Source organism: Marmota marmota, unplaced genomic scaffold, assembly GCF_001458135.2.
Source record: "Marmota marmota marmota unplaced genomic scaffold, marMar, whole genome shotgun sequence".
NCBI classification, from domain to species: domain Eukaryota; kingdom Metazoa; phylum Chordata; class Mammalia; order Rodentia; family Sciuridae; genus Marmota; species Marmota marmota.
In genome coordinates this window covers 41,064,472-41,090,679 of record NW_025999900.1, presented here as the reverse complement: position 1 = coordinate 41,090,679, position 26,208 = coordinate 41,064,472, and the positions used below count along the sequence as shown (strand labels likewise).

The 26,208-nt window shown below is 51.0% G+C and overlaps 1 protein-coding gene and 1 pseudogene across 2 annotated transcripts in view; both read left to right on the top strand.

Annotated features, from left to right (window-relative positions):
* Positions 1 to 481: 481 nt before the first annotated feature.
* Positions 482 to 26,208, top strand: part of Mideas (mitotic deacetylase associated SANT domain protein) — a 42,475-nt gene continuing 16,748 nt past the window's right edge. For both annotated transcript variants that reach the window (XM_015493751.2, XM_015493742.2), the window contains exons 1-3: positions 482 to 751; positions 19,224 to 20,945; positions 24,138 to 24,437. In XM_015493751.2, the coding sequence (XP_015349237.1) occupies positions 19,467 to 20,945; positions 24,138 to 24,437 (1,779 nt within the window). In that variant the 5' untranslated portion in view covers positions 482 to 751; positions 19,224 to 19,466. The remainder of the gene's footprint in view (positions 752 to 19,223; positions 20,946 to 24,137; positions 24,438 to 26,208) is intronic.
* On the top strand, positions 21,206 to 24,172 carry LOC107149004 (annotated as a pseudogene).

Sequence of the window (26,208 nt, the reverse complement as noted above, 5' to 3'; positions counted from 1 at the left end):
TAACCCTGACACCATTGGGAGGCTGGTGGAGGCCGGTGGGCCAGAAAGTGACACTCAGGGAGGCTGTTAATGAAGTGTCTTGGAGAGGACTGTGCACCATTTACCGTATCCAAAGCCAGGGTTTTCTTTTGTGGAAGAAAGCGACTTGTGCCCTCCCCAACATCACACACAGTTTCCTGGCAGGCTTGATGGGTTTCCAAACATTTCGTCACCGTCTCTTCCTGACCTTGGTGTGCAAGGAACGAGCCGCGTGGCCTGTTAGTTCCAGCTAAGCCATCGGGGGCGCCGGCCTGGGATGGGGGAGGGTGGCGACCGACTCCGGAGTGGAGGTGAGGTCTGCTGGAAATCCCCAGCCCCGGCAGCCGCCGGAGGTTTAAAGACGCCTTCCTCGGCCTTATTTGGTCGCAGGAAGTGGGCGGCGCTGGGCCTGCTGGCGGAGAGGCTGCCCGGAGACAGTTGTGCTGATGAAGTGGTAGAGCTGGTTCCTGCTCGCCGCGGTGCNGCCGAGGTTCCTGCGCCGCAAGCGGGGGGTGACAGCCCACGCGTCCCGCCCGGGCCCTGCCAGCAAACTTCCCAGCTTTGGGAGGCGCTGGCTGGTGGAAGACCTGCGAATACCGCGGGGAGGCGACGGCGCCTGTTTGTTTTTAAAATCGGAGAGTGCGTGCAAGCAGCCGGAGTCCAGGAGGCGACCGAAGGCTGAGGCCCGCGGCGGAAGGGGGACAGCAGAGGCCCGAGCTCAGGCAGGAGCGGGGTAAGTGGGCTACACAGCAGGCGGCCGAGGCCTGCACGCGGCGGGGGCAGCGAGGAGACCCTGGCGGCGCGCAAACGGTGGCTACTCGCTCCACGGGCTGCAGCTCTGCAGGCGCGGCCCGGAGCCCGGGTGAGGGGACACCGGGGCCGCCACGCGCCAACTTCTAAGGCCTGGGCGGCGGTGGGAGCTGGTGCGTGTGAACGCGCGTGGGCTGCCCGCAGTCCACTCCCGCGCGGCCCGCACCCTGCGCCCGCAGCTGCGTGTGCAGCGCAACCCCACCGTGTCTGTGCAGCTACGCAGCTAGCGCGCGGCCCCCGCCCACCGGGCGCGGCCCCGGCAGGAAAACCCTCCAAGCCTCCCAGCCCGCGGCGGCGGCGGCGGCGGCGGCGGCTCAGGAACACGACTGCTCCTCCTCTGCCCGAGCGAAACGTGGTGTCCTTAGGGACCGGCTGGCGTGACGGAGCTCAGGCCCGGGAGGCGCGGCGAGGGGCTGGCGAGCTGCGGAAACTTGGCGCTGAAGCCCTTTTCCTTTCCAGCATGCTCGGGAAAGTGGGCTGGGGCACTGTGTCGGCGCCGGGACTCTGGGGGACAGAGGTGCTCGGGAGGAAGGGAACTGGAGCAAGTGTACTAGAGGCCTAGACTGGAGCGTTGAGCGCGGGCGGGCAGGCGGGCTAGCGCAGAGCCGCCTCACCCCGCGTACCCTGGCGCTGCTGGCGCACCTCAGACCTGTCATCTGCCTTGCCCGCCCCCGCACGCCCGCGCCGCAGCGGCCCTCGGAGCCCGCGCGGCGCCTGCCCGGGTGCTGTGGTCCGTGGTGCTTGTCGGGAACGCCGGAGCCCAGGTTCCTTTGGGCCCTGCATATGGCTGGCTCCGTGGAGTTAATCACCTCACCACCACCAGAGAGAGAGAGAGAGAGAGAAAACATTCACACAGGAGCGTGAGCACCAGGTTGCCCCTCCTGGGCCCCCACCCACTCTGGGTAAAGGCTGACTGGAGGCTGAGGAGCCTGGTGCGCCCTAGAGCTTTCAAGCCTCATTCCCAAGGCAGACCTGAAGGAGGTGCTTGCCACCCAAAGGGGAGGCCACTGAGCGTACCAGCTCATCCTCTAGCTGCTGGAAGGATGAAAGGGGAAGTTACTTGCCCCATTTAAAACTCTGTTGGCCACAACTTCGGTGGCTACTTCCTGCCTCTACCATCCTGTGTTGGACGCCAGCATGTGGAGCTCACTGGAGAGTGGGGGAGTGCTGGCTGGTCCTGGCTGGCCATGGAGGCTGCTGTGGCACGTGTGTGCCCCATCCCTGTTGGCAGCTGTGGCTGGGGAGGGGAGAGGGTGTCTGGCTTCCTCCAGCAGAGGGAGCCTACCTAGCCTGGAGGTATTATCTACCTTCAGAACTGAGGTAGGTCTTGGTGAAGGTGGAAGAATTTGCAGCTCTAAGAAGCCACTTGTACTTTGGGAGCCTGGATTGAGGGGAGAGACCACTGATCTTCCTCCAGAGGCTGCCCGGGAAGGTGTGCTGCTAGCCCCTTTAGAATCAGAGAAATGCACCCTTCCCCCAGGTGTTAGATGGCTTCAGAACCAAAGGGAAGGGACGAACTTTCCCAGGTTGAGAATATATGGGTCCTCTTTTTCTCCTGTTCTGTACAGTGAATAATACGGGTATAAACATTCAATTACTGTGATAAACCTCTCATTGCATGGCTCTAGTCCAGTCTCCACTCTAATTGGATTGGCCTCTGGCTGTTTCTCTGGTCTATGTAGTGCCCAGGGGACAAGGAGGTGAAGAACCTGGAGGATGACCCCCCAGTTTATACAGTTTGCTCTGGGGCAGCCCTGTCTACTTCCAGGGTGGCCTCTCCACGCATCAGGCAGAACCCCGACTCTCCCTGGCTCTGTCAGCCTACTCCTAGAGTGCCTTTGGAGTGGCCACAGGGATGAGAGCTTAACTTTAAACATGGATTTAAAAATAGCCCCATGTTTGACCCCTTGGCCTCCTGCTTTTAATAAATGGAAAAAAAGACAACATGCAGTATAGCTGCAATTGAGGGCCTCCTGTGGTTTTAAGACCCAGGAAAGGGGCTGGGGATGTGGCTCAAGCAGTAGCGCGCTCGCCTGGCATGCTTGGGGCCCGGGTTCGATCCTCAGCACCACATACAAACAAAGATGTTGTGTCCGCCGAAAACTAAAAAAAAAAAAAAATATTAAAAATTCTCTCTCTCTTAAAAAAAAAAAAAAAAAAAGACCCAGGAAAGGTTGCTCAGTGGAGCCAAGACTTCTGGAGAAAGAGGGGAGTGGGAGGGTGATTGGGTGTGTGTGCATGGTGTGTGTCTTGGAAGGTGAATGGGCCTGGGTCAGGAATTTTTAGCCTTGATAGCCCCTCTCCTGTAGTTGGGTCTCCAAGAAGAAAACCTCGCTCATGGTGAAGAGGGAGTGGCCACAAGTGGCTGGGATACTCTTGCTTTTCCTTCTAGTTTGGTTTCAAATGCCACTTCTTAGGTCTTATGACAATGAGTGTTCAGAAGAAGGTCTTACCTTTGTCATCTTACGTAGTTATTTGTGCATGCACTGCAGTGTGGTAGTCAAAATTATAGACTTAGGCTAGTTTTCATATCTCCTTTTGCAGAGTTGCTGTGAGGGCTCTGAGTGTTTGGAAACTGTAGTCTCTGTTCCAGTGTAAGTTCTTTGTTGTTCCCCAGTGCCTGGCATCCAGTAGGTGTGTAGAACCTTACTTGTTGAAGTAGGTTGAATGAGTGAACAGTGGTGGACACGTGTAATCTCAGCTACTCGAGAAGCTGAGGCTGGAGGATCAAAGTTTGATACAAGCCTCAGCAATTTAGCAAGACTGTGTCTCAAAGTAAAATAAAAAGGGCCGAGGATGTAGCTCAGTGGTAGAGTGCTTGCACGAGGCCCTGAATGGGGTTTAATTCTCAATACTACAAAATAAATAAAGAAAGAAAAATAAAGAAAAAAATGTGGACTTGGCATGTGGAAGGCACAATGAGTCTCTGCTGCTGGGACCTCTTTATACTGTGTCATTAGTTTCAAAAGGATCAGTCTCCTATGAATGATTGTGATGTTGATGAACCCAGTTTCCTGGCAGTGCCCTGAAGCTGGCCTTCTAGAACCTCTCGTCATCCTTACTGAAAGGAAAAGAGCAAAAGAGTTGTGGAGCCTCCTGCCCTGGTATCTGCTAACCTGCATATTTCCTTCTGCCAGGCTAGGTTGGCACCCTCCTGTGTGCACATGCCCTGGTGCAGGAACAGCTGCAGCAGCTCCTTCCCTGATTCACTGCAGGCTGCAGGAAATGCAGCCAGTGGTTGTATTTGGTCGAAGATATTGCTTTTGCTATTAGTACTCTGAATGTGTGGGGCTGAAGGAAATTGTTCGCTGGGCTGGGGCTAGGTGGAGCCTACTGAAATCCCAACTCTTACTAAGGGATCCGCATTTGCATTCAAAGCAACATTCAGGGTACTATGAGACTGTGAGCTCATTTTATGAATCAGAAGCATTACAGCATAACTTTAGTGCTGGAAACTGCTCTTTGGAATCCAGATCACCCTCCCTCCACCCCAGCACACGCACATTTACTCTCACAGTCACACACTTGGAAGCAATAGTAGTTAGTGGGGGCATCAGTTCAGATTCCAGAGCCATCAAGCAAAACTTGTCAACACCCACTTCCACCCCTACACTTAGAACACCGTTCTTGATGGTGTGTGGCCAGTTACCCTGGCAAGGACACTGAAGGAAGTCTGGTAGGTGCAGGGGAATGAGACCTGCTCAGGCTCAGGTTCATACTGCACCTTTTTTATTTGCAGTGTGCTTTGGGCATTGCTTAACTTCCTGAGCCTCAGTTTCCTTCCGTGTAAAATGGGAAGGATGTAGTATTTCACAGGATTTCCGTGAAAACTAAACAAGATCATGTGTATAAAGCGACTGGCACATAGTAGGAACTCAGCCAATGATGGCTATCATTTCACTAGCTCCTGGTCCAGCTGCTGTTGCTTTTTGCTCCTACCAGGGAACAGGAAAAGAAGGATGTCCTGCTTATGGTAAGAAAGCAGTGTCCTGTGCTTATGCAAATGAAGCTTGTTTTCTAACTTCCACGGGTCTGGGCACAAGTTTGTGATCCACTACCCGCTAGATGAGCCTAGTCACTGGCCCATTTGTGCCTTAGCAAGGGACTCTGTCCCTGGAGACAAGGGTTAAGGGCTCAGCTTCCCAGAGATCAGTTTGTGCTCTGGGGAACCTACCCACCCAGGCCCCAGGCTGAACTGGTCACGTGGGCGTGGGCAGGAGGAAGGTTGCTTTCTCAGTCAAGGAAAAAGTCCCCTTGTCTTTGCTTCACCTGGGCCTCTCAGTGTGACCAGGATGGAGATTTGGAGTCATCCTTCCAAGGATCACCTTGGCCCTTTCACTGTTGAAATAGAGCACCGGTCGGGGCAGCATCCAGGCATTACATAAGAAAGTTGCCACATGTCAGGGAAGAGCTGAGGTTTTGCTGGGTGGAGGTGGGGGGTCTCCCTGCGGGAAGCGTGTGCTGCTGTGGTTTGTGGGGCTGGTGGGGAGGAGTGGACCCAGCCTGAGACTTCCCTGGCAGCCTTGCTTTCGCTCTTCCTGGAACGCAGCCTCTGCTGAGGCCAGCTAGGAAGGTGCTCCTTTTTCCCTCTGTCTTTCTCTCCAGCCACAAGGAGCTCCCTCGTGGTGAGAACGTTTTTTCCAGGCACTGCTTTTTCCTGCAGGAGTATCGAGGTGGGGGAGGGTAGCAGCCAGGGCGAGGTAGGCAAGCCTGGAGAAAGGGAAGCACCCTGGGCTTGCTGCCAGAAGGGGGTTCCCTCAGGTCATGCAATTTCTCTGGGGAACTGGGGTCCAGAGAGGAAAGAATGTTTTGAGGGATTTTGCTCCCCAGCTTTTCCCAATAGTCTGGGCAGACAGAGGCCCCAGTCCAGTCTGCTGGGGCTCAAATTTGTCAGTTTTCTGCAAGGGAAGGGTAACTTTAGTGGTAACTAGAGTACAGGACGGTTGGCCCTTCAGCCTCCTCCTCCCTGCCTGTTGGCAGAGCCTGGGACAAGCACCTGGCTCCTCACCTGACCTTGTTCCATCTGAGGCCCCAGCTGGCCATAGGTCATCGTTCTGAACTACCCAGCTCCTGGGAGTCACTGCAGGGCTGGAAAATCCTCTGGGACATCTAGTCCCACTCCACTTTCAAATGAGGAAGCCAAGAGGCTGTGAATTGCTGTAGGTTGCCATAGAAGCTCCACTTTCACCCCAGGGAGCTGGGGAAGAGTGGCTGTGCCTGTGTCCTGTCCGGGGTCACTGCCCCTCCCAGTTTGGAAGTTGGGAGGGTTGCTTCAGTGCAGAAGAGCCCAGAGGAATACTGTCTGGGCTCTTGGGTGTGGCCCAGCCCTCAGCTGGCTCCATAGTTATTTATTTGTGTGTGTGTGTGTGTGTGTGTGTGTGTGTGTGTGTGAGCTCTGTGGTTGGAAGGCCAGATCTGAGTGAAAGCAGAAGTACCCACACTACGTCAGCTATACCACGCACAGATTGGGCCTTGCGGGAACAGTCAGGAGAGGAAGAAAGTGGGCAGAGGTGCGTCGGCATGGTAGCTGCTAGTGCTCATTCTGTCCTTGCTGCCAGCTTGCACACTTGAGCATAAACAGCATTTTCATGTTGTTGGCAGCTGCCTTTCTTTGCTGGCTCTGGGCAGAAGAGGTGCCAAAAATAATCAGGCGGGCACTTCCACTTGTGGAGTATTCACTGGTGGCCTTTGGCAGGCTTGCTTGCCTTCTGCAGGCCCAATGTCTCTAGTGTCCCTGCTCCTATTTCCTGTGGCCACCCTTCCTCAGACTCCCTCAGGCAAAATGGCACCTTCCCTTTTATTACTTTTCTTAGACTGAGCCCAAGAGGGTGGTGGCTCCTCCTTGTGGGCCTGGGAGCTCCGCCAGGTATCATGTGAGAAATACCCTTACCCCACTGTGTCCCTGCAGGCCCTGCTGGCACAGCTGAGCCCAGAGGAGGCCTGTGCTGTGTGTGCGCGCTCTCTGGACTGCCATCTCTGTCTCCTGGGTCTGTAGGCCAGATGCCTTGTGTGCCTGCCTGCACAGCCCTGGAAGAAACAGGCCCTTCATTCCCCCCAAGGTTTTATAGACTGATACTAACACCTGAGCTATCCCTACTCAGCAAAGGGGGAAGGAAATCACATTATTGAGTGCTCAGTTTGTGCCAGGCACTTCATCTATGAATTATCTCATCTAATCTCACAATACTTATAAGACAAAGCTATTATGCTCACTTACTAACAAGGAACCTGAGGCTTACAGGGGCTGCTGATGGGAAAAGCCATCAGGCATTCTGTCTGACCCTCTTACCACACAGCTCCATACTTCTCCTGACTTTTTTAATGTGCACAGGGAACAATACCTTAACTTTGGAATGCATTGCTGGTGGTGGGAATTTGGGTCAGTCATTCCTGCATGGGAGGAGGGAAAAGGCTTTGTTTAGGCCTTCCAGGGACCTTCCATGTATCTGCTCCTCCCTAAACACATCCCAGCCTCTGTAGTTCTGAGATTATCTCTGGGGACCCTGGGCTGGGGGCAAGTGGAATCTTGGGTCTTCTTTTCTGGCTGCTGAGTTTGACCCCAGGCCTGTCATTCCTGCTGGTTTGGCCCAGGTCCCAGAGAGCCTGGTTGGTGTGTACTTGGTGCTTAGGCTGAATGCTGTGCCGGTGCCTGGTGTGCTGTGCCAAAGGCCTCTGGGTGTATTTCAGGAACAATAAAGAATAAATCAACATAGGAGAAAAGGCCCTACAGCAGCTGCTCAGAGATTGGAGAAATGCAAGGAATGTGCAAGCGTTTGGCAGAGGGCCTGCATCTTGACCAGGGCCTGAGAAAGGGCCGATGCTGACTTGATGGTTGGCTGGGTAAGACAGGCAGCTGTCTGTGCCCACTCCACAGCCCTTCTAGGAGATTCCGTCAGCCATGCTGGGAGCCCTTCACTGCTGGCAGCAGCTGTTTGTGCTTGCTCATTAGCACTATTACCTCCATTCTTCACTGTCACCCCAAACCAGCAGACACCCACCCCAGCGTGTCCCCCATCCCCACTGCTAGGTGGGCCTTTTCTAGAGCTGGACTGCAGGAGAGCCTAGACTGATGGAGGCTCCTCAGGCTTGACCCCAGACACAGACCCACTGCTGCACCTCCCTGCTGGGGAAGGAGATGAGCCAAACAAATGTCAAGGCCCCAGCTATGCCAGGTCTGGGGAGACAGTGCCAAATGTGAGGACATACACCTGGGAGCCCTGACCACAGCTCTCCCCAAGAAGTCATCCACATATCCTGAGCAGATGGCCATGGGTCCATGGTCACCTTACCTCTCAGGGTTTCATCAGCCATGAAATAAGGATTTCTACCATGGCATGCACGGGCACTAGTTGTCTCCTCCACTCAGGACATTTGCCAGGAACAGCTTTTTATTTAGGAACTTATGTTCTTGGCAGAAAAAGTCCCCCCAGAGGTGTGAGTGGTTATGGCTACAGCTCAGTGTGCTGGGGAGCGGGGCACATTGTCATGGAGCTGATTGGATTCAGACTTCAGGGGGCCAGAGGAAGGAACTAGAGCCTGGGCCCCATGGGAATTTGGGACATCTGACAAGCAAGGGAGAGTCAAGACTTTATTTTTAAAGAGCTGTTGGCCAACTGTGGGTACAGGATTTGAGGGTGTGGGAAGGGTGTGACTTCCTCCTGGGGGAGATGGTGTTGGGTCTTCTTCAGGTTGGCCAAGGGGTGGGAATCACCTGTAGCTGGGCCTCTTGCAGCCACCTCTGCTGACCAGCCACACTCACAGGACACCACAGTAGATTTCAGGCCAGCTGAAGCCACTCTTCAGGAGGAAGGCACAAGCAGGCCAGAGGCTTCTGCAGTCTACCTGGTGCTGCTGTCGCATCTCCCAGATGGCCTGTGGCACCCAGGCCGGAGGCAAAGCCTGAAACTTGGGGAGGGAGTTTGCAGAAAGAGCTCTGGAGACAAGTAGGCCTGGACTCCAGTTCTGCCCTTGCCTCTGTACTACTGTGACCTAAGGCAAGTGATTTGACCCTTGGGATCTTTCCAGGTTTCTTGTGGAGAAAGGAGGAGAGCAATATATTTACCTTGGGCACAGGTATAGTGTGTGTAATGCCTAGCACCCTCAAGAAATGTTAAGAGGTGTTGATGAGGGGCTGGGGTTGTGGCTCAGTGGTAGGGCACTTGCCTAGCGTGTGTGAGGCACTGAGTTTGATTCTCAGCACCGCCTACAAATAAATAAAATAAAGGTCCATAGACAACTAAAAAATATTAGGAAAAAAAAAAAGGTATTGGGATTAACCTTGGCATGAAGCATTATATTGGAGTCCTTGATTCTGGGGACCTCCTATTCTCCTGGCTGGGTGTCCTAAGGCAAATTTCTTTCCTTCTCTGGACTACTGTGTGGAATGAGAAATTGGACTGGGCGAACTCCAGTATCCCTTGATATCTGGAATCTGTTCAGCCTTTCCCAGCTAGACCTTGCTTTGCCAGCTGGCTCCGGAGAGAGGCCCAAGCCACCTTCTCCACGTGGTAGGAGGCCTTTATTCCAGAGTGAGGTTCTGCTGACCCTGCAGCTTCCAACCCATCTCTGCCACCCTGCTCCCCCCTGTCTACACTCTTCCAGTCCAGGGGCTCTTACCAGTACCCCTAGTCTGGAAGGGAACCTGGCAGACTGAGGCTGGTATCATTTCCTGAGAAGAACATTATATACTGTGGGCCAGGAAAAGCAGCCGCCCTGGGAGGGAACAAAAGGGCAGAGTCCGTGCTGGCGTGGTGGGTTCTCAAGTGTAGCATTCCTTCTGGGCCCACAAGTATAGGGTGCTGAAAAGAGCGGGGGACTTGGAAGGATCTTGCTTCTGACTTTTAACAGCAGCACCTCAGTTTCTGTGTGTAGAAAGGGGACAATAAGACCCTCTGTGGGAGGTTTGTAAGGTTTATACATTAGGATATGTAAAGCGTCCAGCTCAGGGAAGTGCTCTGTGAATGTTCCTTTCTTTGGGGAAGAATCTGTCTTTTTTATATTCTGTAGACTGGCCACAAATATTTGCCCGAGGCCATTTTCCCAAGGAAAAGCAGAGCGGCAGGACAAGCTGATGCAACTCCAAAGCCCTCATCACTGCACAGCTGTTTTGATTCGGAGATCAATCTTGGGGTCAGGATCAGTGTGAGTGGTGTGAGGGATGGGCAAGGGGCTACCCAGACATTTGTAAATGTCTGAGATCTGCTGCACAAAAGGTGTGTGGAACATGGGCTCAGGAAGGAGTGGCTTTTTTTTTTCTTTTTTTGGGGGGTACCAGGGATTGAACCCAGGGGTGCATAACCACCAAGCCACATCCACAGCCCTTTTTTATATTTCATTAGAGATAGGGTCTCACTAAGTTGCTTAGGGCCTTGCTAAGTTGCTGAGGCTAAGTTTGAACTCACGGTCCTCCTGCCTCAGTCTCCTGAGTTGCTGGGATTACAGGCATGCGCCACCATGCCCTGAGTTGGTTGGAGTGGCCTTCAGTCTTTTAAAATTTATTAAAACCGGGCTGGGGTTGTAGCTCCGTGGTAGAGCACTTGCCTAGCTTGTGTGAGGCACTGGGTCTGATTCTCATCACCGCATATAAATAAATAAAGGAAAACAACTAAAAAAAGTATTTAAAAATTTTATTAAAACCTGTTTTATGGATTGATTTGTAACTTTATGTGCCATGTGCTCTTGAGAAGAATGTATTCTGCTATTGGGTAAAATGTTCTGTAGATGTCTTTTCAATATAATTTGTTAATAAATTATTAAAGTATTCTTTTTCCTTGTTGATCTTTTGCTTAGTTGTACTGTCCATTATTGAAAGAGGAGTTTTGAAGTCTCTGGTGATTATTGTTGAATTGTCTTGTTTCTCCCTGCAATTCTGATAGTTTTTGGTTCATGTGTTTTGGAGCTCCAGTTTTTAGGTGCTTACATGTTTATAACTGTGATTGCCTCTTTTTTTTTCTTTAAAGATCATTTTCTAACTTTTTTTTTAAGAGAGAGAGAGAGGGGCTGGGGATGTGGCTCAAGCGGTAGCGTGCTTGCCTGGCATGCGTGCGGCCCAGGTTCGATCCTCAGCACCACATACAAAGATGTTGTGTCCACTGAAAACTAAAAAATAAATATTAAAAATTCTTTAAAAAAAAAAAAGAGAGAGAGAGAGAGAATTTTTAATATTTACTTTTTAGTTTTCGGCAGACACAACATCTTTGTTTGTATGTGGTGCTGAGGATCGAACCCGGGCCGCACGCATGCCAGGCTAGCGCGCTACCGCTTGAGCCACATCCCCAGCCCTGTGATTGCCTCTTGATGGATAGATAAATTTTATCATTACGGAATGTTCTTTTTTGTATCCAGTAATACTTTTTGTCTTACGGTCTAATTTGTCTGATATTGGTATATCTGATATGGTTACTGTTTGTATGTTTATCTCTTTGTTTCTCTACTTTCAACCTGTTTATGTCTTTGAATATAAAAAGTGTCTCTTGTAAACTATATGTAATTGGATCATCTTTTTAAAAATTGTGCCAACCACTGCCTTTTAATTGGAGTATTTAATACATTTACATTTAAAGAAGCTATTGATAAGATAGGATATTAGTCTGCCATTTTGCTTAGGGCCTTGCTTGCCAAGTTGCTGAGGCTAAGTTTAAACTCCCCCATTTTGCTACTTGATTTTCATATCATGTATTTTTATCCACTGTTCCTCAGTACTATCTTCTTTGTGTTAAGTAGATATTTTTGAATATACCATTCTAGGTTGTAAAATAAGTCAAAATAAAGCTTGAATGAGATTTTTAAATTGTCATGCAATACACTTAGCACAGTGCCTGGCACTTAGTAGGTGTTCAATAAACATGAGCACTTGGCTGGGCCCCAAGTGCTATAAGAACCCAGGCATCCCTAGGACTAGCTGGCAGAGTCCACCCAGGACTCTGTGGGACCCCTCATATCTTCTGGGCAGGGCACAGTATTCTGGCAGTAGTTCCTTTTGGGGACTGGTGAGTAGTGGGTCCTGGGAAACTTCACCATACTAGCTCCTGGTCCTCGATCCCTTCCCCTGTTTTGGGGGGCTGCTCTGTGGGATGTTCGGTGCCGGGGCCCCACCTGAGCTGCCTATGAAGTAGTGCAGATTTCCCCTCCTGCTCCTCATTCTCCTGCCACCAGACCCATGAAAAACCCTGTCAGGGTGGGTCTTCCTGCCTACACTGAAGTTTGAGAACCACTGCTCAACACAGACATGGGTGAGCAGCAGAGTGTGATAGAGAGAGACCTGATTTGGAGTCAGCAGGTTTGGATTCAAATCCTGGCTCCTCATTGTGAGCTCTGTGAGCTGGGGTGACTTACTGCTCAGAGCCAGCCTTTCCTCATTTCTCAGTTGGGAATAAGTGGTTATATAAGGCAGCAATGCTCAAAACCTTGGGCATGCAGGTAGTGCTGGTGGCTACTGTTTCGTGTGGCAGTTCCTTGTTACAAGGTATTTCTGTGGTTCCTTCATCTCCCCTGCCCCATTCCTGGCTATGAAGTTCCTCCTGGACCCAGACACCTGGTTCTCTAACAAGCGGTCCACTGCCCTCTCCATTGGCCCACTCTACCTCCAGGCCCTGCTGCTTCCGCCTCGGGGTAGAAACAGAAGGAAATTGAAGAAGCATTATGGGATAGCGGTGGAACATCATGAAGATTCAGAGTGTCAACAGTATGTGCTAGAGGGCTGCCTGGAGGAGGCAGGCCTTGAAAGAAGGCTGATTGTTAGAATAGATTTGGGGGTTTCCAGGTAGAGAGAACAGCTTTGTAGAGGCTCAAAGTGTTTCTCTCCGCCCACTAGATTGTGAGCTTAGCATGGGCAGAAACTGTGCCTTGTCTCCTGTGTCCCTAGAATGTGGCCTGCAGCCAGCACCCAGCAAATGCTTACTGAATGGATGAAGGGCCCTCAGCAGGGCAGGGTGTGTGATGGGAGAAGGGACAGGGTGGGGCCATGTCAAGGGAGGCCCCTGTGACTGGCCTCCTATTGGCCCAGGGCCAAGGCTGGCACTAGGGCACTCAGGCATGGGCTCCAGAGAGCCGTGCTCTGGACCATCAAGGAAGCCGGTCCTTTCCAAAAGGGGAGGGGAGGGGAACTGGAGCAGCCTCTGGTGGCATAAACCCCCTAGGGAACAGAGGGTGTGGGCACAGACCTGTGATCCTTGGTGGCCCTTGCCTCGGAGGGAGGTAGCCAGTCAGTCCCTCCAGTGTAGGTAAAAGCCTAATCTGGAGGCTTGATCCTCTGCAAGCTTTGCCCACGACTGTGTTGCTTTCTGCTTCACCTTCCCCTTGGAAAAGGGACCTAGTTATCCAGGCCTCCCCTGGATACCCTGTGGGTGTTTGTGGGGCAGTGGGGGATGGAGATAGTAAAGGTGGGTGCCTGGATGGAGCCCTGAGTGTTTCATGAGGCAAAAGATTCCCCTCTCGCACGTATTTCTTTTAAAAGTATCTCAGGGTTGGCATTTTTACTGTCAAAGCTCGGACTACAGCCAGCTTGAACCCTGGCCAAACTTCTGAGCCTGACTAGTTTGATGGCTGAGGCCCCGGGGAGTCTTGCTTCCCCTGTTGGCCTGTACCCTGCATCTCTGAGCATAAGTTCAGTACAGGGATGGGGTGATCCAGAGACTGTGTGGATCACTATTGGGAATAGGCAGGTCACTGGCCTCCTGTATGTTCTCTCCTGCTGCTAGGGACAGTGACACTTGTGGCAGGCAGGTCCCTGCCCTTTGCCTTTGAGCTTCCTTCCTTATTGGAAGTCCCTTGAGAACAGGGCTTATATGTCCAGTGGTTTGGAGAAATGGGACCTTCTGGACTGTGAGTAAATTCCCAGTTGTGGTGGGGTAGAGGGCAAATGGCCCTCAGACAGCTACTGTGTCTAGAGGGAAAGTTTATTTAGGACCTGGGCAATTCTAGCTGGCCCAAGACCACTTACCCAGTCTGGCTGTAGCCATGGACCCCAGATAGCTGGGAGAGAGCCTTTTAGAACACGAGCCTGGACTAGGGGGCCAGCGGGGCCATCCTGGGTCCCTTGTCATAACCCTGTCAGGTTGTCCTAGCTGGACCTTGGTGTTTTGAGGCCCAGGTCAGTCATGTCAGGGCACCAGGTAAACTGACCCACAGACTCTTGCTCCTGGCCATGGTTTAGGTAGGGGTGGGAAGTTTTGTGGCCTTTTTCCAAGTGGCCTACATGTAGTGTGGGACCAAAAGTTACAGTCCGGGAGCAGGTAGATCCTGGGCCAAACATTGGAAAAGGATTTGGGTTCACTTTACTGAGAGGGCCTGGGCTGCGAGGTTGGGGTAGGGTCTTGGGGCTGCACCTTTTCACATCATTCAGCCTTGTGGGGAGTGTGCATCATGGAGCGAGACTGGCCTTGGGAGCAGACAGGGGTCCGAGCCAGACACCTGGCTGTGAGTAGTGCCTCTGCCCAGGTATGCTCTGACTCACTTGGGTGCAGTCTTGAATGAGCATCCCATGAGGCAGTTATAAACAGTGTCAAGGCACAAGGTTCTGCAGACTGTGCCACGGAGTCCACTGTCTGCTGGGGACGAGGAAACAGGAACCTAGGATTAATGTGCTGAGGATGTGGGGGTGGGGTTAGGTGGTGTGATGAGCTCACATGGCAGCTCCTGTCTCAGCCTTGGGGTCAGGAAGCTTCGCAGAGGAAGCAGTGTCTGAGCCCTGAAGGATGAGCAGGACTTGGCTAGATGAGAAAGGAGGGAAGGTCTTGTAGGCAGAGTTCAGCCTGGCCAGAGACCTGGAAGCAAAGCGGGAATAGCACATTGGAGGTCCTGACCGTATGACCGTATGACTCAAATGTGCCATGTCTGGAGAGGTGGCAGGAGCCAAAGTCTGTAGGGACTTGTGGGCAGGGTAGGCAGTTTAGACTTTGTCCCAAGACAGCGTCTTTGATGCTTAGAAAAGTGACTCACCTGGAGTTCAGGGCCTTGTTGGATGCCTTGTTTGGGTCTCTCTTGCTCTTAGGTGGGAGATGGATGAGCCCTGACTCCCCTGCTTCCTAGTGCTGAGCTTGCAGGACTGGGGGTGGCCCAGATTTAAGAGCAGGATCTTGGAGCATTAGCTTCCAAGGTCCTGGGGGTGGACGGGTTGGGTGGGGAGTATCCATTTGGCTCCAGCCCAGGTCAGAGCTGAGCCCCTGTGGCCACTAGGCACCTCCTCTCTGCCTGTGTGTCCTTGACTCATAGCAGTCTTGATTCTTTTTCTTTTCTTTTAAATAAATTTTAGTTGTTGATGGACCTTCATTTTATTTATTCATATGCGGTGTTGAGAATCAAACCCAGTGCCTCATGGATGCCAGGCAAGTGTGCTACCACTGAGCCACAACCCCAGCCCCGAGCAGTCTTATTTCTTAGATGAAACACTGATTGCTCCAGGTGGCTGGTGAGGGCCTGGTCCCCTCAGTGGCTACGGCCTGGTCCTCTGCCCTGTGGCAAGGGCTCACCAGACTCTCTTGGGTGGGCCAGCCAATGCTGGACATGAGCTGCTGCTGATGACACTTGAGAAAGCTTTGTGTTAGGGCTGTCATCCCTGCAGAGCATGGTGACCATGAACACAGAACATCCACAAGCCCTTATAGCACCTTCCCCTCAAATGTCTGCAACACCCACAGGTGGGTTCAGGGCAGCTTTTATTTCGTGACACACACTGCTTGCTTCTTGCTATAGATATTCCTGAAAGCATCACAGGTTCTGGGCTGCTGGTGCTGCCTCTTGCCTTGCCTTCAGCCCAGGGGGAACTGTGGGTCTGGTCAAGGATTGCTTGCAGTAGGAAGGGACGCGGGAAGAGAGCGTGACAGTCTGACAGATTGATAGAGTGGGATGCAGAGTCTGGGGCCCCATGGTGGCTGTGGGTTTCCTTTTACAGTGTTCCTGCATCCGTTGTCAGAGGCCCTGCATCTGGTCCCAGGGGTGAGCTGCCTACTGGGGTTCCTTCTTACACCCTCTTCCCTGTACCTCTGGGACTTGGCTCATAGGTCGGCAGCTTTTGCAGAGGGTGGCTTCCTTCCTCTTCCTCCCTGCAAGGAAGGCCAGGCTGACTACCATCTGAGGGACTGAGGAGTAGGAATGGAGCAGAAGAAATGGGAAGAGGTGGTTTAGTTCCGTCCCAAGTAGGCAGGGAGGTGCTAATGGGCTCACAGCTGGGAACCACCCCCATGGCAGCCAGAACTGAGCCAGCTGGGAGACTGCAGGAGCTAGAGAGCCCAGCCTGGTGGTCAGTGCTGCCAGAGGAAGCATCAGTGTCAGGCCTCCCTGCCGCTGGATCTCCTGTGCCTGCAGTCCCCTTTGTGGTGAGGTCCCTTCCCTGCCTTCCGCAAGATTGAGGGTCTCAGCTGTCTTGGGTAGAATGGGAGAGGGTTACCTGCTAAGGGATCAGGCAAGAGGAAACTTCCCACTGCCAAAGAGGAGTATCTGTGTTAGCAGATCCTCACTCTGAAGGTGGTGGGGTGCTGGGAAATGAACCCGGAGCTTCCTGGAGGAGTAAGAGCTTGATCTTGGAGTCTGGCAGATCTGGCTTTAAGTCCTGGTTCTGAGACATAATTATGGGTGAACACAGGCAAGTTACTTAGCTTCTAGGAGCCTCATCTTCCTCACCTGCAGAAATGGAAGTTAAAATAGCAACACCAGCCTTATAAGGCAGTTGTGGGAATTAAAAGAATGCAAAGTACTGAGGACCTTAGTGGCATAAGCCCAGCATTGCTTTGTTGTTATTGCTGCTGCTCCTCAGTGCTCTGCCTCTTGGGTGGTCCCCTCCCCTCTTCCTCCCAGGTTCCCAGGCATTTTTTACTCCTCTTCCCATCCCCCCAGAGGCTGGCCTTTCTTCTTTGGGGGCCCCAGATCTGTGAGTCTGTGCCCCTGGCACTGTGCTCTCTAGTGGGGGTGACAGGGAGGCCTTTGCAGCAGGAAGCTTTTGGGGATAATTCAACTTCCCCCAAACCAGGCTCCTTGATTTGTTCTAAGGCAGTGTCTGTCTCAGTATCCCCAACCATGGCCCCCTCCATGAGCAGAATTAACGAGTAGGGTCCTAGCAGCTGAGTGCAGCCCCTCTGGGCTGAGTTCTGGAGCTCCCTGCACAGGTTCCACCCTGTTCCCCCACATCTGCCCCTGCCTGGGCCCCTCTATCAGGCACACACTGGCACGCGCACCCAGGCCTGCCTGCCACGTGGGCCTTCCCTTGCTCCAGGTCCCAACCCCCAAGCCTGTGCTGTGGCTCGCTGGGCGACAGAGCTGTGAAGGGGGGAGGCAAGAGTGCATGTGAACGCTTCCCCCCTCCTCCCACCAAGGCACCAGGGCACATGGGCCTGCTGGGTGCCCCTGGGCCTGCTGGGTACCCCTCTGCCCCTCCCCTCTCAAACGTTCTTCCTTCCTCTGTCTCACTTCTGCACACACGTACTTCTAGTTCACTGGGCCTGAGGCTCCCTGGGAGAGGCACAGCCCCACAGTCCCACCCTGTAGCTTCACAAGCGTGCCAGGGTGACTTTCAGTCTGGGGACTGGCTTTTGGATCTCTGCTCTAAATTGGGCTGGCTGTCCGGGAAAGAGGGTTTAAAAGCAAGAGAAGGGTTTGTTTAAAAGCTTTCCATTCTTATCCAAATCCTCCCCCTCCTGCTGGGGGCTAGGGTGACTTGGATGCCCCCAGTCCCAGTCTTAATCCTCTCTGCAACTACCCTAAATGAAGACAAAGGAGATGCACCCTGAGAGGGTCTCTTACTGCCTTCAGGGCTCAGGAGCCCACGGAGGACTTCGAGAGGGAAGTTACTCCTCTTCTGGATGCTGGGCGAAAGTGAAAGACAGGGAGTGGGCCTCCAGTGAGTCATGCCAGGCAGGCAGGCAGGCAGGCCCTGGGAGCCAGGGCCGGAGCTGCGGAAACGTGCAGAGGAGCGATAGCACCGAGACTCGCCTCAGAGAGGGGGCAGCACTGGGTGTAGGCAGGGCTTTGGATCCGCCCAGCCCCTGCTCTCTGCTGGTTTCCTGGGAATTGCCTGGGCTGCTACCGATGACCTGGAGCATACAGGGGCTGAGGTCACCTGGACCTGCAGATTTATTCTCCAGAGCGATCTAAGCTTTCTGCCTCTCCTTTCCCCGCCCAGCCTGAGTGACCCAGCATCAGAATATCCTTGGGGAAGAGGTGAGCATGTAGCTCCTACCCTCACCAAGTTGCCCAGGGAGGAAAAAAAAATCTCACTGAGAGAGTTTTTAAAAATACATGCAGGCAGTTATGTAAATTGTAAAATGCAGGTCTGGATTCTGTTCTGTAGCAGCAGGATTAATAGAGAAGCCCTTTTTAAAAAATCAGGTTAGAGAGGGCTGAGGCATGTAACCCAATGCTACGCAGATGCGTTGAGTCCTGGGTTTGATCCCCAACACCAAAAAAGAAAAAGGAAAAGAAAGAAAGATAGAAAGATAGATGAAAGAAAGAAAGAAAGAAAAAAAGAAAGAAAGAAAGAAAGAAAGAAAGAAAGAAAGAAAGAAAGAAAGAAAGAAAGAAAGAAAGATGTTAGCAAACAAAAAGAGAAAAACTAAGCACTTTAGTTATGACATCATGGAGAAACCTTATGCATCGAAGTTCTAGCAATCTGAACCTCACATATATGAGACTATTCTTTGCTCAGAGTGCTAGGGGCTCTTCAGCAATAGAGGGATAGGGTGGGGAGCAGCCCCAACCATGTTGACCAGCTTCTGGACTGGATTGGGCGTCCAGCCAGCCAGGGCTGCAAAACAGGTTTTGTGCTAATTGAGAAAGACTCCTGCAGCCAGAGCCCCACCCAGCAGCTCTTCCCAGGGGTGGGGCCTCACCTACAAGCCTCTTACTTTGAAGGATTGTGAGCCTGGCCTGGGTGCTGGATTCTGAAGGCATGGTGGGGATGCATAGGAGGTGTGGCTGTGCTGGAAATGACCCCAACACACGCACTTCCTGTGTCTGGTATGTGCTTGGAGTGTCGTGGAGGAGGTATTGGCTGGATAAAGATCCTCTTGGATCTGGAAGGAGGCTTTTGTATAGACAGATGAGCAGTGAGGACTGGTGCCCCTGCCCAGTGGGCTGAGGCCTGGGTTAAGAAGGCAAAGGAGCCCTGTTTGGCCTCTGTTGCCCTTTTTCCCAGCATGCCCCAGGGGATCACAGGATGGATCCCAGCCTCTCTGTTCCTTCAACATGTGCCTTTGTAAAATGCATATGTTATACAATCAAATGCAGCAGCCCTGGAGCTTAACCAGGAGGTAGTGAGACAAGAGTACCTCGGAGAGGCTGTGATCCTGCAGCCTTACCTGTGCTGCTCTGTGACACAAGGACTAGAAGGCCTTCGGGGCCTCTTTCTCACACTTGTGCTGACGTTCAGGGATCCTGTGACTGACGCTGTCACTCTCTTTTTGCAGGCTCCAGGACCCTGTGGAGCATCAAGATTTGGGAAGAGTAGATGAGCCCAAGAGACTTTCTGGAAGAGAAAGGAGATGCTAGCTGTTCCCTCTCCCCGTGCCTGACCACATCATCTAGTATCATCAACCCCTGCTCTGCCCTCACTGGCTTCTGGACTAGGGCCAGCCTTCTAGCAGGACCTTTCCCCAGGGAATGGGCAACTGGTGAAGGAGGTCTCATTGCTGGGCTCCGTTGGCCACACCATGAACCTCCAGGCCCAGCCTAAGGCTCAGAACAAGCGGAAGCGTTGTCTCTTTGGGGACCAGGAGGCAGCTGCCAAGGAGCAGCCACCACCCCTGCAGGCTCCTCAACAGTCCATCAGAGTGAAGGAGGAGCAGTACGGTGAGCACGAGAGTCCAGCAGGTGCTGCCTCCACTTCCCAGCCCGTGGAGCTGCCCGCTCCTAACAGCCTGGCCCTGCTGAACTCTGTGGTATATGGGCCTGATCGGAACCCAACAGCCATGTTGTCCCAGCAGGTGGGCTCAGTCAAGTGGCCCAACTCTGTGATGGCCCCAGGGCGTGGCCCAGAGCATGGAGGGGGTGGGGGTGTTAGTGACAGTGGCTGGCAGCAGCAGCCAGGCCAGCCTCCGCCTCATTCATGGAACCGCCTGTCCCTCTACAGTGGACACAAAGGGAGCCCTCATCCCAGCGTGGGGGTCTCCACCTACTATAACCACCCCGAGGCACTGAAGCGGGAGAAAGTGGGGGGGCCACAGGTGGACCGCTATGGAAACACAGTGCGTCCCATGATGCCCCAGAAGGTGCAGTTGGAAGTGGGGCGGCCCCAGGCACCCCTGAACTCTTTCCATGCCAAGAAACCCCCAAACCAGACGCTGCCCCTGCAACCCTTCCAGTTGGCATTTGGACACCAGGTGAACCGGCAGGTCTTCCGGCAGGGCCCGCCACCCCCCAACCCTGCTGCTGCCTTCCCCCCACAGAAGCAGCAGCAGCAGCAGCAGCAGCATCAACAGCAGCAGCAGCAGCATCAACAGCAGCAGCAGCAGCAGCAGCAGCAGCAGGCCGCCCTGCCGCAGATGCAGCTCTTCGAGAACTTCTACTCTATGCAGCAGCCACCCTCGCAGCAGCCCCAGGACTTTGGCCTGCCACCGGCTGGGCCACTGGGACAGTCCCACCTGGCTCACCACAGCATGGCTCCCTACCCCTTTCCCCACAACCCAGATATGAACCCAGAACTGCGCAAGGCCCTCCTGCAGGAGGCAGCCCCGCAGCCCATGCTACCTCAGCCCCAGATCGCCTTCCCCCGCCGATCCCGCCGCCTCTCCAAGGAGGGGATTCTGCCTCCCACCTCCCTGGATGGAGCTGGCACCCAACCCGGGCAGGAGCCCACTGGCAATCTGTTCCTACATCAGTGGCCCCTGCAGCAGCAGCCACCCAGCTCCCTGGGGCAGTCCCATCCCGAAGCTCTGGGATTCCCACTGGAACTGAGGGAGTCACAGCTGCTGGCTGATGGGGAAAGACTGGCACCCAATGGTCGGGAGCGTGAGGTTCCCGCCATGGGCAACGAGGAGGGCCTGAGGGCAGGAGGCACAGGGGACTGTGGACAGGTGCTACGGGGTGGGGTGATCCAGAGCACAAGACGGAGGCGACGGGCATCCCAGGAGGCCAATTTGCTCACCCTGGCCCAGAAGGCGGTGGAGCTGGCCTCACTGCAGAACTCAAAGGTGAGATGGGCATTGGGTGACAGACCTGGCAGGGGGCAGGGGATAGCAAGTGACACTAGGCCCACAAGGGCAGCCTTTTCAGTTCATTAAGGCAAGCAGTGACAGCTGGCCCCGCCTTTTCCTCTCTGTCTCGTATTGAACTTGAGTTGGAAGAGGCGAGTCTGTTCTCTGGAGGTAAATCCGCAGCCTAGTCACCTCCAGCTGCTGCTGCAGCCACACCCCTCGGGGAGGAGAGCGACCATCCAAAGGAACCAGGGGGTATGGGGGTGGCAGAGATGGTGGAATGAGACCGACATCCTTACCCTAGGTACATGTAGGATTGCACGAATGGTGTGACTCTACTTCGTGTACAACCAGAGAAGTGAAAAATTGTGTTCTATTTGTGAACTATGAACCGAAGTGCATTCTGCTGTCAAAGTAATTAGAACAAATAAATAAATTAATTTTTAAAAAAGGAACCAGAGTAATTGAGGAAGCTATTTATTGGTGATCTGAGCTTTGATGGTAGTTCAAGAGAACATTTTGAGAAATGGGGCACACTCACAGATTGTGTGGTAATGAGAGACCCCCAAACGAAACATTCCAGGGGCTGTGGTTTTGTGTCTTTTGTGTTGAAGATGTGGATGCAGCCACATGTGCTAGGCCACAAAAGGTCAACGGGCAGGTAGTGGAACCAGAGAGCACTGTATCTAGAGAGGATTCTATAAAGCCTGGTGCCCATCTAACAGTGAAGATTTTTTGTTGATATTAAAGAAGATACAGAAGAATATAATTTGAGAGATTACTTTGAAAAGTACGGCAAGATTGAAACCATAGAAGTTATGGAAGATAGGCAGAGTGGGAAAAAGAGAGGATTTGCTTTGGGAACTTTTTTGTATGTGGTGCTGGGGATTGAACCCAGGGCCTTGTGCATGCAAGGGAAGCACTCTATCAACTGAGCTAAATCCCCAGCCCAACTTTTGTAACTTTTAATGAGCATGATACAGATGACAAAATTATTGTTTGGAAATAGCACAGTATTAATGGGCATAATTGTGAAGTAAGAAAGGCCCTTCCTAAACAAGAGATGCAGACTGCTGGATCACAAAGAGGTCGTGGAGGTGGATCTGGCAACTTTATGGGTTGTGGAGGAAGCTTTGGAGGTGGTGGAGGTAACTTTGGTGGTGGAAACTTTGGTGGAAGAGGAGGCTGTGGTGGTGGAGGTGGTGGCAGCAGAGGTAGTTATGGAGGAGGTGATGGTGGATATAATGAATTTGGAGGTGATGGTGGCAACTAGGGCCCTGGTCCTGGTTATTGTAGTAGAGGAGGCTATGGTGGTGGTGGACCAGAGTATGGAAACCAAGGTGGTGGATGTGGTGGTAGATATGATGTTTACAATGAAGGAGGAAATTTTGGTGGTGGTAACTATGGTGGTGGTGGGAACTATAATGATTTTGGAAATTACAGTGGACAAAAGAAATCAAATTATGGTCCCATGAAGGGGAGAAGTTTTGGTGGAAGAAGTTCTGGCAGTTCCTGTGGTGGTGGTTATGGAGCTAGTGGTGGAAGTGGTGGATATAGTAGCAGAAGGTTTTAAAAACAGGAGAAGAGGGCTACAGTTCTTAGCAGGAGAGAGAGCGAGGAGTTGTCAGGAAAGTTCCAGGTTACTTTGAGACAGTCGTCCCAAATGCATTAAAAGAATTGTAAAGATCTGCCACAGAAGGAATGATAATCCATAGTCAGAAAAGTTACTGTAGCTTAGACAGGAAACCCTTCTTGTTCAGGACTGTCATAGCCACAGTTTGCAAAAAGTGCAGCTATTGATTAATGCAATGCAGTGTTAATTAGATGTACATTCCTGAGGTCTTTTAATCGATTGTAACTTTGCCCTTTTTCATATCAGGTATATTTCCCTATAAACTGTAGTAGTGGTACCAGGAATAAAAAATTCAGGAATTTTTAACTTAAAAAAAAAAAAAAGACATGCAAACGACCCCTACATAAGAATTCATACTTGAAGGGAAGCAGAGGTTTATATACATGGGGGATTGGGGAAGGAGGTAAGACCATTTCCAGGTCCAGTGTGCTTAAAAGACAAGAATGTGATGGTGCTTACATGCTGATTGTAACTGTCAAATTTCATTTAAAATAGGTTCATTTGCTTTATATAAACTATACTACAATAAAGTCGATTTTTTTTAAAAAAAAAACAAAAGACAATAGAGATGAAGAGTGAATAGAATTTGAGCACACACACATGTTATGCTTGGAGTTTTTCTTTCTCTCTCTCTCTTTTTTTTAACCTGATCACACATAATTTATCATCAAATCCAATGAGAAGGGTGTTGTCATCTTTCCCTGTTTCTTACCTTGAAATGCTGAGCCCAAAGTGGGATTTCCCAAGGTCATGTAGCTGGAATAGAGGTCTAGTATCTGACCCCAAAGCCAGTGTTGGCTCCTTCTTTCACTAGAGGCCTCAACCACCAAATGCCTCAAGGCCTGAGAAGTAGAAGGCTGCAGAATTTGCCCTGTGTTTAGGGACAGCCAAACTTCACTCCTGCCAGCTACCTGTGGAAAAGTAGATGCAAAGACCACCCCTTGTGCATGCCTATAATCTCAGCTGTTTGAAAGGCTGACACAGGAGGATGGCAAGTTCAAAGCCAGCCTAGCCAATTTAGTGAGAACCTGCCTCAAAAAAAAAAAAAAAAAAAAAAAAAAAAAAAAAAAAAAAAAAAAAAAAAAAGAAAAGAAAAATCATCCCTTACTTGGGTTCCTTACTTCGTTTTGCAGAGATGTGTTTTTAATAGTTAGATGCTAAGGGGCTGAGGCTGTAGCTCATGGTAGAGCGCTTGCTTAGCATGTGTGAGGCACTGGGTTCAAGTTTCAGCACCACATATAAATAAACGAATGAAATAAAGGTCCATACATCTAAAAAATTTTTTTAAAAATATTTAGATGCTAAGTTGGGTGCCATACTCTGCTGGTCAGGGAAACACATCTGTAAGCCTGAGACGGCTGTCTGAGGCCCCCTGCTGCAGGCCAGGACAACAGGACCTATCTGACGGCGAGGTTATGCAGAATATTTAAATGTAGTGAGAGAGAAGAGATTATCATGAAAAAGCCAGGTTGTCATAGACCAGTGAGAGTCATTGTGAGTGTAAATCAGGACTGATCTTCTGAACCTCACTTCTATTCCTGTCCCCTCTTCTTCAGGATGCCAACGGCTCAGAGGAAAAGCGGAAAAGCGTACTGACCTCAACTACCAAGTGTGGGGTCGAGTTTTCCGAGGCTTCCTTAGCTGCCAAACGATTGCGAGAAGACAGCGGGATGGTACCCCTCATCATTCCAGTATCTGTGCCTGTGCGAGCTGTGGACCCAACTGAGGTAGCCCAGGCTGGAGGTGTAGCCGAGGATGGCAAGGGTTCTGAACAGAACCCCACTGAGCACAAACCATCAGTCATTGTCACCCGCAGGCGGTCCACCCGCAACCCTGGGATGGATGCTCCAGCTCAGGTATGAGGCTTCTGGATACCCGTCTATTGCTTGAGTGCTCCTGGGGGACCTACTGGAAGCAGAGAACATGGCGGTATTGGAGGGCTTCAAGGGACCTGTGGAGATACTGTTTTTGTTTTCTAAGTCAAACTTCTGGACGGTGTACATACAGGGATTGAGATAGCTTCATACTTGAAATTGAAATTGTCTGGGAAAATCTAGGATGTGTGAGTTTTTTTTTTTTTTTGCTTCAGATCAGCAAATTTTGACTGGCCCCTACTGTGGGTCAAGGCCCATGCCAAGTTTTGGGATAGAGAGATGTTTGCTTGGGGCTGGGGATGTGGCTCAAGTGGTAGCGCGCTCGCCTGGCATGTGTGCGGCCCGGGTTCAATCCTCAGCACCACATACAAACGAAGATGTTGTGTCCACCGAGAACTAAAAAATAAATATTAAAAAAAAAAAAAAGAGAGATGTTTGCTTATTCTAAGTATTTTGAAATCTTCTATTAAAATTGAGGTTTTGTTTCTTCTTTTACTTCTGTTATTATTTGTGTGATGTATTTTGATGCAATATTATTAGGTGCATTCTCATCTAGACATTCTCAGCTAGACATCGTTATTATCATGAAAGTTTTATTTTTATCCTTAGTAATATTTTGCCTTTAAAATCTATGTGGACAGCTAGTTTTCTTTTGGTTAGTGTCTACAGGGTGTATCTTTACCTTAATCTCTAATTATTATTATTATTATTATTATTATTATTATTATAGTTGTAGATGCATACCTTTATTTTATTTATTTATCTTTATGTGGTGCTGAGGACTGAACTCAGGGCCTCACACATGCTAGGCAAGCACTCTACCACTGTGCTACAAGCCCAGCCCCTACCTTAGTCTTTTCTTTATCCTTGACTTAAGGATAAAATTAGATCTCTTTCTTCATTCAGTATGTTTATTTACTGTCTCCCCACCTTGTATAGTATAGTATAGTTCCTATTTATTTATTTACCAATAAAGTTGGAAATATATTGTACAACATGATGTTTTGATGTAGATATATATCAAATGGCTAATCAGGCTAATTATCATATTCATTAGCTCACATACTTATTGTATTTTTTTTTATGCTGAGAACATTTAAAATCTACTCTCGTAGCAATTTCCAAGTACATGATGCAGTATTATTAGTGACAGTCACCATGTCGTATAGTAGATCTACTGAATTTACTCCTGCTGTCTGAAGAACTCCTGAAGTTGTTTCCTTTGATCAACATCTCCCCTAAGCCTCAGCCCTTGGTAACCACCATTCTACTGTCTGACACTTTTTTAGCTTCCACCGATAGCTTGCACTTCCTGTATGTACTGATATATGCAGTTTGTCATCTGCTGTCTACTGTTAGCTTTCTGTTTATCCCTGCCTTTCCTATACTGTGTTCCTCCCCCAACCTCCCTTGGATTGATCAGGGTTGTTATTCTATTTCTCGGCTTTGTTAATTTGGTATATGTGTAATTATTTCTCTTTTAGTGAAATAATTAGCAGATTTCTTCCCTGAATTTCTACTGTAGAACTAAGTCCTACAGAAAGGGATTTGATTTTCTCAACTCTGAAGAACAATACATGATGAGTACCATCCTAGATGCATAGGAGAGATGTTCACTTACTATCTATAGTGAATGCCTTATGACACTGAGGCTTAATTCCCTGATTGAGAACAATGCTTGAGATTAAAACCTGTCTGCCACTTTTTTGGTGGATTTCAATAAGTTAAGGATACTTTTTTTTTGGGGGGGGGG